This window comes from Aethalodelphis obliquidens, unplaced genomic scaffold (assembly GCF_003676395.1).
Source record: "Aethalodelphis obliquidens isolate GAN/ISIS:26980383/991018 unplaced genomic scaffold, ASM367639v1 scaffold26, whole genome shotgun sequence".
Lineage (NCBI taxonomy): Eukaryota > Metazoa > Chordata > Mammalia > Artiodactyla > Delphinidae > Aethalodelphis > Aethalodelphis obliquidens.
In genome coordinates this window covers 3,061,390-3,077,943 of record NW_020837970.1, presented here as the reverse complement: position 1 = coordinate 3,077,943, position 16,554 = coordinate 3,061,390, and the positions used below count along the sequence as shown (strand labels likewise).

Sequence of the window (16,554 nt, the reverse complement as noted above, 5' to 3'; positions counted from 1 at the left end):
TTCCTGAAAATCCCAAACAGAACAAAGTATCCTTTTTATTTTCTATACATATATCACTTGTGTTTTTATATAGTGGCAGAATCTACACTTTAACATTTTATATAATAGGAATGCATAAACTCTGTCTTTTGAAGACACAGGAGAGTTTGAAACAAAATGGTAAAAGGAATTGAACACAAGGGGGAGAAATGCCCAAAGCAACATAAAAAAGAATCTATAGGATTGTTAGTTTTCTCCGATTAGGAGGACAAGGGAAAAGAAGTCTAACATGGCCCCAGTATTCAAAGTTACCGATCCTTGAGATGATGAACAGCTGACAAAATTAGGTAAGATAGTGAGGGGTGCTCTGTTTGGGGGGTAAAAGATGATTTTTTTTCCTCCCAAGTCTGCTGCTCCTTAGCTTTCCTCAAGGACTTTTTCAGGAGCTTTTAAATTTGTATTAATGACTTCCAAAAGTAAAATGTTAAAAATCCCCATTCCTAAGTGGCAAATAGTTTGTAGATGCTTAATTTTCATGTCCTTTTTTTTTTTTAACATCAAATTCCAGTAATTTATAAACTGTGTCTCCAGAAAGCATCCCAAGGAAAGAACATTGGAATGGGAGTTAGGGGGTCAGGATCTTAATCACAGTTCAGCCGCTAATCCATGTGGCAATGGGGTTGGGTATATGGATCTCAGATTCCTTAAATACTGCATGTGGGAATACTACATGATCTTTAAGTTTCCTCTCAGCGCTAAAGTTACAAATCTCCTTAAACAACGGTAAAACATATCCGTGTCAATTCAACTTATCCTACAGTTGAGTTGCAGCCAAGCATTCGCCAGGTGAGTCATACGGTCGTTTCTCCCCAGTTCTCAAACCAAGGAAAGAACCCTACCTACATGCTTGTGACGGGCTTACGGTTGATAGGATTTTAAGGACAACAGTACAGGCAAGCTCCTAGGCCAGAAGGTCAGTATGAACTGGAAATTTCCAAAACAGGAACACCAAATGGTGCTAATTTCTACAGCCCCCGTCAGAACAAACAAAAGGCAAGGGCTGCAATGGCGCGTGAACGTCGCACCTGCTTCTCGCGGGTTACGCTTTCCCACATCCTTTTATGCATTTTCAAGCGTGAAGCTCTTTTCTTGCTTAAGCGGAAGTGGGTCTTCTACTTCCCAGATTCGCTTGGACTGCGGGTGAGAGATAAGACCTTAGGTAACGGTAACGCTCCCGCTAGGGGCGCCCAGGCAGTGGTGACGGCAGTCCGCAGGTCGACCGCAGTGGCGCGCCCGGGGCACGCTGGGAACGGGGGAGGGTGGTGCCGCGGCCCGGCCTGACCCGGAAGGGCTGGCCTGTGGTAACCCCGGCTTCCCTAGCAACCGAGCGGGCGCGCGTCCTCCCCAGCCTCTCCGGACGCCTCCCGGGATGCCCCTGCAGGTTAGCGACTACAGCTGGGAGCAGACGAGGACTGCGGTCTTCATCTCTGTGCCCCTCAGAGGCGTCAGCGTCAGGGACGCGGACGTGTTCTGCACGGAAAACTATCTGAAGGTAGGAAAGCGAGTCGTGCCTGCCGGCAGGGTGGGGGAGCCGGGGGTGTGGTCCGAAGCGGCTGCAAGGGCGCGGCTGTGGACCTGCAACAGGCGCGTCCTTGCAGATAAGCATCCTAAAATTTTAGTCCTATTAAAAATAAAACAAAGCAAAACAAACAAAACAAAATACGAATCCCATACAGGTGACACCTCGTCTGTAGACAGATGTCACCAGGTCAGAGATTATTTTATCCAGGATTTCCTCATATGCCGTGCTTTTATCGTGACCTGGAATATATTTATAGAAGGAATTTAAGAAAATGATTTAGACTTCTTTCTTATCACATTTCTTAACGGGTGTGTCTTTCATTTGTGTAACTAAATGGACTTCCGTTTTCCCCCTTTTGAATAGGTGAACTGTCCTCCATTTTTATTTGAGGTGTTTCTCTATGCTCCCATAGACGATGAGAGCAGCAAAGCCAAGATTGGAAATGACACTATTGTTTTCACTTTACACAAAAAAGAAGCGGCCATGTGGGAGACCCTTTCTCTGTCAAGTGGTAAGTTCTTTACTAAAAGACGTTCAGCTGGTTGTGCTTTTTATACTTTATACCATTTAAAATTTTCCCTTTTGAAATTTATGTTGCTATTCTAGGAAAACGAAATAGACACATAGCATGATTTAAAAGAGTTAGTGCTTCAGCTGCCTCTTAAAATAAATCACCTAATTCCTGAGTAATCGAATTACTCAAAAATTAGAGTCCGTTAATACTAACTTTTAAAGGATGTGGGCTCCTATCTTCAGGGGATAAGGCCTCCCAATATGGCCTTTATTTAGCACTCATTTTGTATTAGGCATTAGTTCATCTGTTAATCCTCACAACAATCTATCACTTAGGTACCCCCCCTCTTTTTTTAAGGTGAGGCTACTGAGACACAGAAGGGTTGAGTAATTGCCAAAGGTCACACAACTAGTAAGTGACAGACAAGAAGTGGAGTCTTAGGGCTTCTCTGGTGGCGCAGTGGTTGAGAGTCCGCCTGCTGATGCAGGGGACACGGGTTTATGCCCTGGTCCGGGAAGATCCCACATGCTGCGGAGTGGCTAGGCCCGTGAGCCATGGCCGCTGAGCCTGCGCGTCCAGAGCCTGTGCTCCGCAATGGGAGAGGCCACAACAGTGAGAGGCCAGCATACCACACACACACAAAAAAAGTGGAGTCTTAGCAGTTTGACTCTAGAGCAGTGTTTCAGCTACGGAACTTTTACAGAATACAGATGTCTGAATCTCACCCTAGACCAATCAAATCAGTTTCTGGGAGTGAGACTTAGACCTAGGTACTGGTAGTTTTTAAAACGCTTTTTGGGAATTATAATGTACAGTCCAAGTTGAGATCCCCCATTCTCTGTACTCTTAATCAGTATTCTTCTGCCAAGATCAGCTTTGTGGGTCAGTAATTGCCCTATACTGCTTTAGCTCTGTTATCTTCCTCCCTGATCTAGTTGTCATGTTTTCTTGTGTTTTCTATCTACTGCCTGAAATTTCTCTTAGGTCTTTGGCGTTAAGTCTTGAGTTAGGACTATTGAGAAATGGGGAAATGGCAGCCATTCTTTATGTTAATGTTTTCTTGGTATCTTGCTGTGGAATTTAATTTTTTAATCCCTAGGACCAGGTGGAATTTTTCTCTAAAATGTGGTATTCAGCTCAGAAAATACTGGTTAAGGTAGGTTACCATAGCCAGCTTACTTTAGTTCTTTATTGAGCCCCAGAATAACTGAGGAGTTTTTAAAAACCAGATACCTGCTCTCCTACCCCTGCCTTCCTTTTTGATTCAAGTCTGAGATAGGGCCTGGGAATATGTCGTGAAACACACCCAGGGTGTTCTGACTTCGTACCTAAGATTAAATGTAAATACTTTGATTTATTTCAGCTGTTGTTGATAATATTAATTTTGAAGTTAGATGGGACCAGAACCATCAAATGGCTTCTTTTAAAATAAACAGATTGGGGGTTGAGAACTCCCCAGGTGATTATGATGCCTGGCCAGGTTTGTGAACCACTGACTTAAGTGTGTGTGTGTGTGTGTGTGTGTGTGTCTTGATTTCCCCAGGTAACGTTTTGTCCACCAACTTTTTAGGCTATAAAGAAAAGTCATATCCATAAACCTGTTACTTTCCCCTGTTTCTGACATGAAACACTTTCTTCTATGTCAAATTCCCTTCTTAAACTTGTTGGCCACTTTATTCAGGAGTGGGAAGGGAATTTTCTAATCATAACCTTCCTCTCTAATTTAGATATCTGCTTTCATTGCACAGGTGCTTGAGTCTTCTCTTTCATGGTTATATGGTCAGCTATTCCAAATTTTGACCATTTAAACTAGGGTTGGCAAACTTTTTCTGTAAAGGACCAGATAATATTTTGGATTTTGTGACCTATGTAGTCTGTGTCACAATTACTCAGCTCTGTTATTGCAGAACAAAAGCAGCCATAGACAATATGTATTTATTGATGCTGAAATTTCAATTTATTCTAATTTGTATATGTCATAAAGTATTACTATTCTTTTGATTTTTTTCAACTATTTAAAACTGTAAAAATTATTCTTAGCTTATGTGCTGAAAGAAATCAGGGAGCAGGTTGGGTTTGACCGTAATTTGCCAGTTAGACTAATCAAAACAGTCTTAAAACTGACTTATATAACAAGTAATGAACATCGATTTTACTTCAGAAACCAGGTTTGAGATTCTTTTAGAAGTCAAACTCAGTTTCAGATGCAATTCAGTGAAATTGTTTAACAATCTGTTTTTCACATGCAGTATTGTGGAGCTCCAGTCTATACTCCAAGTCTGCCTCCCTGATTATTCAAAACATACTTGCTCCATTTTTTTCTGAAGTTCCTTCTTGATCCATTTTTCGTTTCTTTTAGATATGGAGCATTTCACTTGGAAACTTGATTTTCTTTTAATTACTTCTGCCCCTGAAACTGGTCCAACTGCCACTCTGTTACTAAACAGGTGGTTTGGGGAGAGACTTCTGAAGTGATTTCAGTCCTAATTCCCAGCCAAGATCTTGGATGGGTAAAAATTCCATACTCTTTACTTATTTTTAACTGAAATTAATATTCCCTTCAACTATGAATGTAGATGACAAACAACAGTAGTGTCAATAAAAATCACAAATATGTTCATATCACAGGTACCTCTATCTTTTATATACACTACTTTGAAATTATAGTATTTATTAGACATTTTGCTATGTATTATTTAATGCATTAATAAAGAAGCACATACTTGTATATCACAAATTTATTTTTTAATATTTTGTGTTTTAATATAACTAGTTTTCTTTGTGTATTTTTTCATATATTTTAAAACGCTATGAAGGTGTGTATAAAACTTTACTAGTCATCCCTCCACTTCTGCCATTCTTTTTTTTTTTAATCAGAAACAGTGAATATATATATATATTTTTTAACATCTTTATTGGAGTATAATTGCTTTACAATGGTGTGTTAGTTTTTGCTGTATAACAAAGTGAATCAGTTATACACATACATATGTTCCCATATCTCTTCCCTCTTGCGTCTCCCTCCCTCCCACCCTCTCTATCCCACCCCTCTAGGTGGTAACAAAGCACCGAGCTGATCTCCCTGTGCTATGCGGCTGCTTCCCACTAGCTATCTATTTTACGTGTGGTAGCGTATATATGTCCATGCCACTATCTCACTTTGTCACAGCTTACCCTTCCCCCTCCCCATATCCTCAAGTCCATTCCCTAGTAGGTCTGTGTCTTTATTCCCATCTTGCCCCTAGGTTCTTCATGACCTTTTTTTTTTTCTTAGATTCCATATATATGTGTTAGCATATGGTATTTGTTTTTCTCTTTCTGACTTGCTTCACTCTGTATGACAGAGTCTGGGTCCATCCACCTCACTACAAATAACTCAATTTCGTTTCTTTTTATGGCTGAGTAATATTCCATTGTATATATGTGCCACATCTTTATCCATCCATCTGTTGATGAACACTTAGGTTGCTTCCATGTCCTGGCTACTGTAAATAGAGCTGCAGTGAACATTTTGCTACATGTCTTTTTTTTTTTAACATCTTTATTGGGGTATAATTGCTTTACAATGGTGTGTTAGTTTCTACTTTATAACAAAGTGAATCAGTTATACATATGTTCCCATATCTCTTCCCTCTTGCATCTCCCTCCCTCCCACCCTCCCTATCCCACCCCTCCAGGCGGTCACAAAGCACCGAGCTGATATCCCTGTGCTATGTGGCTGCTTCCCACTAGCTATCTACCTTACGTTTGTTAGTGTATATATGTCCATACCTCTCTCTCGCTTTGTCACAGCTCACCCTTCCCCCTCCCCATATCCTCAAGTCCGTTCTCCAGTAGGTCTGTGTCTTTATTCCTGTCTTACCCCTAGGTTCTTCATGACATTTTTTTTCTTAAATTCCATATATATGTGTTAGCATACAGTATTTATCTTTCTCTTTCTGACTTACTTCATTCTGTATGACAGACTCTAGGTCTATCCACCTCATAACAAATTGGTACATGTCTCTTTTTGAATTAAGGTTTTCTCAGGGTATATGCCCAGTAGTGGGATTGCTGGGTCATATGGTAGTTCTATTTGTAGTTTTTTAAGGAACCTCCATACTGTTCTCCATAGTGGCTGTATCAATTTGCATTCCCACCAACAGTGCAAGAGTGTTCCCTTTTCTCCACACCCTCTCCAGCATTTATTGTTTATAGAGTTTTTGATGATGGCCATTCTGACCAGTGTGAGGGGCTACCTCATTGTAGTTTTGATTTGCATTTCTCTAATGATTAATGATGTTGAGCATTCTTTCATGTGTTCGTTGGCAATCTGTATGTCTTCTTTGGAGAAATGTCTATTTACGTCTTCTGCACATTTTTGGATTGGGTTATTTATTTTTTTGATATTGAGCTGCATGACCTGCTTGTAAATTTTGGAGATTAATCCTTTGTCAGTTGCTTCATTTGCAAATATTTTCTCCCATTCTGAGGGTTGTCTTTTGGTCTTGTTTATGGTTTCCTTTGCTGTGCAAAAGCTTTTAAGTTTCTTTAGGTCCCATTTGTTTATTTTTGTTTTTATTTCCGTTTCTCTAGGAGGTGGGTCAAAAAGGATCTTGCTGTGATTTATGTCATAGAGTGTTCTGCCTATGTTTTCCTCTAAGAGTTTGATAGTGTCTGGCCTTATATTTAGGTCTTTAATCCGTTTTGAGTTTATTTTTGTGTTTAGGTGTTAGGGAGTGTTCTAATTTCATACTTTTACATGTACCTGTCCAGTTTTCCCAGCACCACTTATTGAAGAGGCTGCCTTTTCTCCACTGTATATTCTTGCCTCCTTTATCAAAGATAAGGTGACCATATGTGCGTGGGTTTATCTCTGGGCTTTCTATCCTGTTCCACTGATCTATATTTCTGTTTTTTTTGCCAGTACCATACTGTCTTGATTACTGTAGCTTTGTAGTATAGTCTGAAGTCAGGGAACCTGATTCCTCCAGCTCCATTTTTCGTTCTCAAGATTGCTTTCGCTATTAGGCATCTTTTGTGTTTCCATACAAATTGTGAAATTTTTGGTTCTAGTTCTGTGAAAAATGCCAGTGGTAGTTTGATAGGGTTTTCATTGAATGTGTAGATTGCTTTGGGTAGTAGAGTCATTTTCCCAATGTTGATTCTTCCAATCCAAGAACATGGTATATCTCTCCATCTATTTGTATCATCTTTAATTTCTTTCGTCAGTGTCTTATAATTTTCTGCATGCAGGTCTTTTGTCTCCTTAGGTAGGTTTATTCCTATGTATTTTATTCTTTTTGTTGCAATGGTAAATGGGAGTGTTTTCTTGATTTCACTTTCAGATTTTTCATCATTAGTGTATAGGAATGCCATAGATTTCTGTGCATTTATTTTGTTTCCTGCTACTTTACCAAATTCATTGATTAGCTCTAGTAGTTTTCTGGTAGCATCTTTAGGATTCTCTATTTATAGTATCATGTCATCTGCAAACAGTGACAGTGCTACTTCTTCTTTTCCAGTTTGGATTCCTTTTATTTCTTTTTCTTCTCTGATTGCTGTGGCTAAAACTTCCAAAACTATGTTGAATAATAGTGGTGAGAGTGGGCAACCTTGTCTTGTTCCTTATCTTAGTGGAAATACTTTCAGTTTTTCACCATTGAGGATGATGTTGGCTGTGGGTTTGTCATATATGGCCTTTATTATGTTGAGGAAAGTTCCCTGTATGCCTACTTTCTGGAGGGTTTTTATCATAAATGGGTGTTGAATTTTGTCGAAAGCTTTCTCTGCATCGATTGAGATGATCATATGGTTTTTCTCCTTCAGTTTGTTAATATGGTGTATCACATTGATTGATTTGTGTATTTTGAAGAATCCTTGCATTCTTGGAATAAACCCCACTTGATCATGGTGTATGATCCTTTTAATGTGCTGTTGGATTCTCTTTGCTAGTATTTTGTTGAGGATTTTTACATCTATGTTCATCAGTGATATTGGCCTGTAGTTTTCTTTTTTTGTGACATCCTTTTCTGGTTTTGGTATCACACTCCTGCCCTTCTTATCACTCCCCTACTTCACACTCTCCTACCAAGTTTCCTCTCCCCTCCTGTTTTTTTCTTCTTCAAAGTCTAGATCCCTTCCTTATCCTTCTTCCCCTAAGATAATTTACCCCCTAATGGATCACAGCCTGCAGTTTCTAAAATACTGAGTGACTGAATAAAAAATAATTGTGAATGGTAAAGTCTGTATGTAACATGTCATGTTACTTTGTAATTTTTACTAAGGCTGGCTCTGTACTCTTCATATGTATCACTATAAATCACCATTTGTATTTTTGAAGGTGATTGATTATATCAGATGGTCTCAACCCAACTTCTCTTCTAGGAGACCCCCCAGAGATGATTTATTGTGATCAGGTTTATGAGCAAATAGCTCTAGTTTCTCAACAGAGAGAGAGGAGAATAAATGTGTTCTCTTTCCTCCCATCTTGTCCCCTCCGGCTCCCTTTCCCTCTCCCCCTCATTCCACAGTCCTCTCTCTCCCTCTTGTGACCCTCTCCTCCTCTCCCTCCCCTCTCTCCATCCTCATTCCCTCTGTTATTTCCCCTCTCCATTGTTCCTCTTCTCTCTTATTCATATCCTCCCTCTCTGTGTGTGTGTGTCTCTCTCTCTCTCTCTCACTCTGTTTGTCTATCTCTCTCAGTGCACAAAGGCATGCATTCTTTTTCTAAATTTTATTTGTGTATTTATTTTTGGCTGCATTGGGTCTTCGTCACTGTACGTGGGCTTTCTCTAGTTGTGGGGAGCGGGGACTGCTCTTTGTTGTTGTGCACAGGCTTCTCATTGCGGTGGCTTCTCTTGTTGCTCTTGGAGCACGCGCTCTAGGTGCGGGCTTCAGTAGTTGTGGCACATGGGCTCAGTAGTTCTGGCTCTTAGGCTCTAGAGCACAGGCTCAGTAGTTGTGGTGCACGGGCTTAGCTGCTCCCCGGCATGTGGGATCTTCCCAGACCAGGGCTCACACACATGTCCCCTGCATTGGCAGGCGGATTAACCACTGCGCCACCAGGGAAGTCCCAAGGCATGCATTCTTTACTAATTCATTACTATTACAGTTACTTGCTTACCTTTTAGTATTAGCTTCTTGACCAGTTTAATATTGGGATATGTTTTCACTTCTCCATGTGAGGTTGGGTCCAAAAACATCTTATCCCAGATCAGTATGTAAGCAGTTTCTCCTGAGTAAAACAAATTCATCATGATCCTAATTTATTGATATTCCTTATGTTTTAGTTGACAAAGAGATGATGCAAAGAATAAGGGAGAAATCTATCCTACAAGCACAAGAAAGTGCAAAAGAAGCTATGGAAGCAAAAGCTTCGGCAAGGCGGGAAGATCAAAAATATACACTAAATGTCATGATGAAGGTAAGTTGAAGATTCATAGGAAAGTCCTTTAGTTAAAGATGTAGTAATTGCAATGATAATTTGTTGCAACCACTGTATTTCCTCACCATTTTGTTCATACTTTGGTAACAGGCCTTGCTGTGTTATGTAGGCTATCTACTATTGATGTGTATTTCTGAAAATCTGTATGAAAGTTGAGAGTATAAGGTTGAACAATAGGTTTACTTGTTTGAGGGAAAATGCTCTATTTCCAAGGGAATAAAACAGTTACAAGGTTTTATGCTGTAAATGTTTTACTTCTTTTTTAATCTTGGAATTATTGGACATGATTATTTAAAACAAGAAAAGCATAGATTTAACACTAAATATTGACCAATTAATATCTTTTAACTGTTGAGCCTTTCAAGTTAAATCTTTAATCAGCAATATATTTTTTGAGATATAATTCACATACCATACAGTTCACCCATTACAGGCTTACAATTCAATCGTTTTTAGTATATTTAGAGTTGTAAAACCATCACCACAATCAATTTTAGAACATTTTCATCACCCCAAAAAGAAACCCTGCACCCATTAGCAGTCACTCCCCATTCCTCTGAACCCCTAGCCCTAGACAACCGACAATCTACTTTCTATCTCTATAGGTTTACCTATTCTGACTAATTTTTACAAATAATTTCCCATCTCAAATTCTCATTTTTGACATTTTGAAATGATTAAGGAATCTATAATAAGCATTATGTCATCAAGAGTCCTATGGACTCATGACTGTTCTTTTGCATTTGGATCACTAGTATTGTTTTTATAATCAACAGTTCATAATTCCAAAGATTTCTCTGCTTCTTTTATCATTTTTACTTGACTTTTAAATGTCACCAATGGTTAATATACTTTTTTTTTTACTTAATAATCGAACACGTGGTCATCCGTCCAAAGATTCCTGCTTTCTGTATACTTGATGAGTTACACCTTTTCTTGATCATGTTATCAATACTATCAAACTTTAAGCAAAATACTATAAAATTTGTGGCAACAAATAAGTATTTACTGAACTAATAAAATAGTTAAACAATGGCACACACACTGCTGCATTGGTAAACATAACAAAGCTGAACAATTGATTGGCAGGCAGTACCACAATGCTATACCTTGAAGTTATTCGTCTACTGACATATGAAAGCCTGACTTTGGTAGTATTGGAAAGGTGCTTTAGGGGCATTAGTGTATAAAGAATGAAGCTATAGATCACATTGAAGTGATAGAACCTATGAAAGTCTATACCCTATACTACCAACTATTCATTTTGTCTGTCTCTTTCCCTGAGGAGTGTTGAGAGTTGAGACTACATTTTCTTTCATCCTTATCATAGCAGTTGCCAAGTAAATAGTAGGTGCTCAAACAGTTGAATGAATTAATGTGAATATATTGTTCGAGTACCCTGTAACCATAGTATAGTTCTATTCTGGTAGACAGATGTAGCTATTTTTACTCTGTCCAATATTAGACACCATTCAGAAAAGAGCAAAAAAGAACTTTGATGTTCCATTAAGAGCAAATGAAGAGATACGATGACAAAAGGCAACTCCTTATTAGCTTAAACCATAAATTAGCTTAAAACTTGAATTACATATACCATAAAATAATGGGGTTTTTTAAGTAGTAACCTTTTCTTTTAAAAATTAATTAATTTATTTATTTTTGGCTGTGTTGGGTCTTCGTTGCTGTGCGTGGGCTTCTCCCTAGTTGCAGCGAGTGGGGGCTACCCTTTGTTGCAGTGTGCGGGCTTCTCACTGTGGTGGCTTCTCTTGTTGCGGAGCACAGGTTCCAGGTGCATGGGCTCAGTAGTTGTGGCTCATGGGCTCTAGAGCACAGGCTCAATAGTTGTGGCTCATGGGCTTAGTTGCTCTGCGGCATGTGGGATCTTTCTGGACCAGGGCTCGAACCTGTGTCCCCTACATTGGCGGGTGGATTCTTAACCACTGCACCACCAGGGAAGCCCTAATAGTAACCTTTTAAAAATAATTAGCAGGGCTAGTGCTAAGACTCACTGTGTCAGTTTGCTATGCTGTATAGTATAAGTCTGCTTGGGCTACCGTAACAAAATACCAAAGAGTGGATGACTTGAACAACACACATTTATTTTCTCACAGGTCTAGAGCCTAGAAGTCTCAGATCAAGGTCCATTGGGGTTGGTCTCTGGCTTGCAGATAGCTGAGAGAGAGAAAAAAAATCTCTGGTGTCTCTTCTTATTAAGAAACTAATCCTATTGTATCAGGGCCCCACGCTTATGACCTCATTTAACCTTAATTACTCCTCAGCAGCCCATTTCCAAATGGGAGTTAAAGCTTCAGCATATCTGGGGGAACACAAACATCTAGTCAATAACACTGTATAAAAACTATCCAGAATTTAGTAGCTTAAAACATTTATTTTCTCACGATTCTATATGTTGGTCAGGCTGTTCCTGTGGTCTGAGGTTGGCTTGATTGTGGCTGGAAGTTCTAGGATGGCCTCACTCACATGTTTAGAGCCTTGCCAGGGAAAGCTGAGCCCCTCTCCATGTGGTATGTCATTCTCCAAGAGGCTAGCACAGGCTTCTTTACTTCATAGTTAGTGTTCCTGGTGGCAAGAATGGGAAAGCCCTAATGCAGAAGTGCTTTTAAAACCTCTGAAGTGGGAAAGCCCTAATGCACAAGCCCTTTTAAAGGCTCTGCTGTGTCACATTTGCCAATGTCCCATTAGCCAAATGTCCCATATATCCAAGCCCAGATTAAGGGTTAGAGAAATAGACTGCACCTTTTCTAGGAAAGAAAGATTAAGTCACATCGCAAAGGGGCATGCATATAGTTATGGGAGGAACTTGTGGTCATTTTACAACTTAGTTGGAATTGAAAATGTTAGGATTTAAACAATAAAGATAATTTGATTGATCCAGCAGGAAAAGTTCCGCGATAGAGCAGTAAATCCAAGCTCTGACTCCATCTCTCTGCAGCATCCTTAGCACTGCTTTTTCTTTGTGTCTGCTTCATCCTTAGGCTGATAGGGAGATGATCCACATCTTCACATAAGCAGGGGCCAGCAGGAGACAGGCTGTCTATTCTGTTGGCTCCCTTTCAAGCCCCATAAAACAATTGCTTTAGGTATTGTAGAATGATATTTCAAATGGTAATCACTTTTACACATGTTCAAATAAATCTTTACTTCAAGTCTGTTGCTTCAAACTTGGTTTGCTGCATCCACTTCTCATTATCTTTGCTGCTGATCTATCATTCATTTAGCAGACATTTATTGAATACTGTGCAAGGTACTGAGACAGAGCTGAACAAATCAGTCTTCACTTTCTGTTTACTCATAGTATAGAGAGGGTGACAGACAAGAACAAACGAAGACTACACCATAGTATGCATAAGAAGTCATGGGCAGATAAAGAGAAAACACTGGCAAAAGGTTGGTGTCTCAGTCTGAGAGGCTGGTCAGGAAATATGAAGCAATGTTGTTTGTGCTGAATACTGGAGAATAAGCCACAGTTACCTGGGGATAAATGGGAAAATGACGTTACAGTTAGTTTGGATAAGTGCCTGACAGAGTTTGGCACAACAAGGAACATTTGTTGATCAGAAATAAAACCTTGATATTTAGAAAAATCTCCTGAAGGGAACTCTTTAGGAATTTTCAGCAAGAATCCCAAAGTAATTGGGTTTGTGTTTTGGAAAGCTCATTCTGGGGAGTGAGTTTGAGAGGTTGCAGGGTGGAGGCAGAGCTTTTGTATTCTTAAGACGAAAGGATTTTGAACATATTTATATGTTGAAGAAAGAAGCCAGTAAAGAGTGAGAGATTGATAATACAACTAAGAGAGAGGATTGATGATGAAGCAGTTTTTTTGTGTGTGGTGGGATGAAGGTTGGAACAGGTGAAAAAATTAAATCTTAGGTAATAGGGGATATTTTATCTTTTGACCCTAAAGGGTAGGAGTAAAGAATAACTAAGCATTTGGAAAATTCTTAGAGACACAGATAGTTAAAGTAACCCTTTGTTTCCTTGGTGAAGGTAGCAAGGTCATCTACCCAGACCGTGAAGAATTGAGGTGGGGTAGGAGTGATTAATGACAGGTTGGAATATTCATGGCAGACCAATCTGAAACATGCTTTTTTCCCCCTCTTTATTTTGGACTGCTGTTGCCTACTTTTCCTGTTTTCTTCATTCTTTTGTTTTGTAGGTTGCCTTCTTCTATTTTGAATTTTTTGGTTTTATTTTGTTTTATTTTCTACTTTAGGGGACCCCATTTCCCACTAATTTTTAAACTAAACAGGTCAAATTTGAAGTGCTTTCTTCTGATATTGTTTTCTTAAAGTTGAAACTCGGATACTTTAACTGTAAAACAACTTTGCCTGATCATGCAGATGAGGTATGTGTTGCTTTCTAGAGTTGTCTAGATTATACTATAGAGCCTTTAAAAAGCCCTTATCAGTGAAACCACATGCCCTGTTTATTAGAAGCATGTATAACTAAGGGATAGAAAGGCCACAAATAACTACTTGCTCATTTTTTATTCTATGCAATTGTAAATGTGATTGTTTTGTTTATTTATTTGGCCGCATGGCTTATGGGATCTCAGTTCCCTGGCCAGGGATTGACCAGGGTCACAGGAGTGAAAGTCCGGAATCCTAACCACTAGGCCCCCAGGGAACTCCTGTAAATGTGATTGTTTCTTAAATTTCTCTTTCTGATAGTTCATTGTTAATGTGTACAAATGCAACAGATTTCTGTATGTTAAATTTATATTATCCAACTTTACTGAATTCATGTATTCTAATAGTTTTTTGCTGGCATCTTTAGGATCTTCAATAGATAGTATCATGCCATCTGCAAACACTAACGGTTTTACTTCTTCCTTTCCAGTGTGGCTTCATTTTATTTCTTTTTCTTGCCTGGTTGCTATGGCTAGGAATTTCCATACTATGCTGAATAAAAGTGGCAAGAGTGGGCATCCTTGTCTTGTCCTGATCTTAGAGGAAATGGTTTCAGCTTTTTACCATTAAGAATGATGTTGTCTCTAGGTTTGTCATATATGGCCTTTATTATGTTGAGATATGTTTGCTCTATACCCACTTTGTGGACAGTTTTTTTTTTTTTTACATCTTTTTTGGAGTATAATTGCTTTACAATGTTGTGTAGTTTCTGCTGTATAACAAAGTGAATCAGCTATACATATACATATAGCCCCATATCCCCTCCCTCTTGCGTCTCCCTCCCACCCTCCCATAAAGCACTGAGCTGATCTCCCTGTGCTATGAGGCTGCTTCCCACTAGCTATCTGTTTTACATTTGTTAGTGTATATGTGTAAATGCCACTCTCTCACTTCATCCTAGCTTACCCTTCCCTCTCCCGTGTCCTCAAGTCCATTCTCTACGTCTGCATCTTTATTCCTGCCTGCCCCTAGGTTCTTCAGAACCTTCTATTTTTTTTTTTTAGATTCCATATATATGTGTTAGGATATGGTATTTGTTTTTCTCTTTCTGACTTACTTCACTCTATAGGACAGACTCTAGGTCCATCCATCTCATTACACATAACTAAATTTCATTTCTTTTTGGGGCTGAATAATATTCCATTGTGTATATGTGCCACATCTTCTTTATCCATTCATCTGTTGACGGACACTTAGGCTGCCTCCATGTCCTGGCTATTGTAAATAGTGCTGCAATGAACATTGTGGTACGTGACTCTCTCTTTTTTTTTTTTATTGTGGTACGCGAGCCTCTCACTGTTGTGGCCTCTCCCGTTGCGGAGCACAGGCTCCGGACGCGCAGGCTCAGCGGCCATGGCTCACGGGCCCAGTCGCTCCGCGGCATGCGGGATCCTCCCGTACCGGGGCACGAACTCGCGTCCCCTGCATCAGCAGGCGGACTCTGAACCACTGTGCCACCAGGGAAGCCCCCGTGACTCTTTTTGAATTATGGTTTTCTCTGGGAATATGCCCAGTAGTGGGACTGCTGGGTCATATGGTAGTTCTATTTGTAGTTTTTTTTTTTTTTTTTCTATTTTTTTTCTATTTGTAGTTTTTTAAGAAACCTTCAAACTGTTCTCCATAGTGGCTGTATCAATTTGCATTCCCACCAACAGTGCAAGAGAGTTCCCTTTTCTCCACACCCTCTGCAGCATTTATTGTTTGTAGATTTTTGGATGATGGCCATTCTGACTAGTGTGAGGAGCTACCTCATTATAGTTCTGATTTGCATTCCTCTAGTGATTAGTGATGTTGAGCATCCTTTCATGAGTTTGTTGGCAATCTGTATATCTTCTTTGGAGAAATGTCTATTTAGGTCTTTTGCCCGTTTTTGGATTGGGTTGTTTGTTTTTTTGTTATTGAGCTGCATGTAAATTTTGGAGATTAATCCTTTGTCAGTTGCTTAGTTTGCAAATATTTTCTCCCATTCTGAGGGTTGTCTTTTGGTCTCGTTTATGGTTTCCTTTGCTGTGCAAAAGCTTTTAAGTTTCATTAGGTCCCATTTGTTTATTTTTGTTTTTATTTCCATTTCTCTAGGAAGTGGGTCAAAAAAGATCTTGCTGTGATTTATGTCTTAGAGTGTTCTTCCTATGTTTTCCTGTAAGAGTTTTATAGTGTCTGGCCTTACATTTAGGTCTTTAATCCATTTTGAGTTTACTTTTGTGTATGGTGTTAGGGAGTGTTCTAATTTCACTCTTTTACATGTAGCTGTCCAGTTTTCTCAGCACCACTTATTTAAGCAGCTGTCTTTTCTGCATTGTATATTCTTACCTCTTTATCAAAGATAGGGTGACCATATGTTCGTGGGTTTATCTCTGGGTTTTCTATCCTCTTCCATTGATCTATATATCTGTTTTTGTGCCAGTACCATACTGTCTTGATTACTGTAGCTTTGTAGTATAGTCTGAAGTCAGGGAGCCTGATTCCTCCAGCTCTGTTTTTCTTTCTCAAGATTGCTTTAGCTATTCGGAGTCTTTTGTGTTTCCATACAAATGGTGAAATTTTTTGTTCTACTTCTGTGAAAAATGCCATTGCTACTTTGATAGAGATTGTATTGAATATGTAGATTGCTTTGGGTAGTATA

General features: G+C 39.4%; 1 protein-coding gene across 2 annotated transcripts in view; it reads left to right on the top strand.

Annotated features, from left to right (window-relative positions):
* DNAAF4 (dynein axonemal assembly factor 4) overlaps positions 1-16,554 on the top strand; it is a 75,599-nt gene continuing 59,045 nt past the window's right edge. Inside the window, exons 1-3 of one of the 2 annotated variants that reach the window (XM_027123080.1) lie at positions 1-1,531; positions 1,925-2,072; positions 9,347-9,480. In XM_027123080.1, the coding sequence (XP_026978881.1) occupies positions 1,409-1,531; positions 1,925-2,072; positions 9,347-9,480 (405 nt within the window). In that variant the 5' untranslated portion in view covers positions 1-1,408. The remainder of the gene's footprint in view (positions 1,532-1,924; positions 2,073-9,346; positions 9,481-16,554) is intronic. The other variant, XM_027123079.1, reaches the window with a different exon arrangement.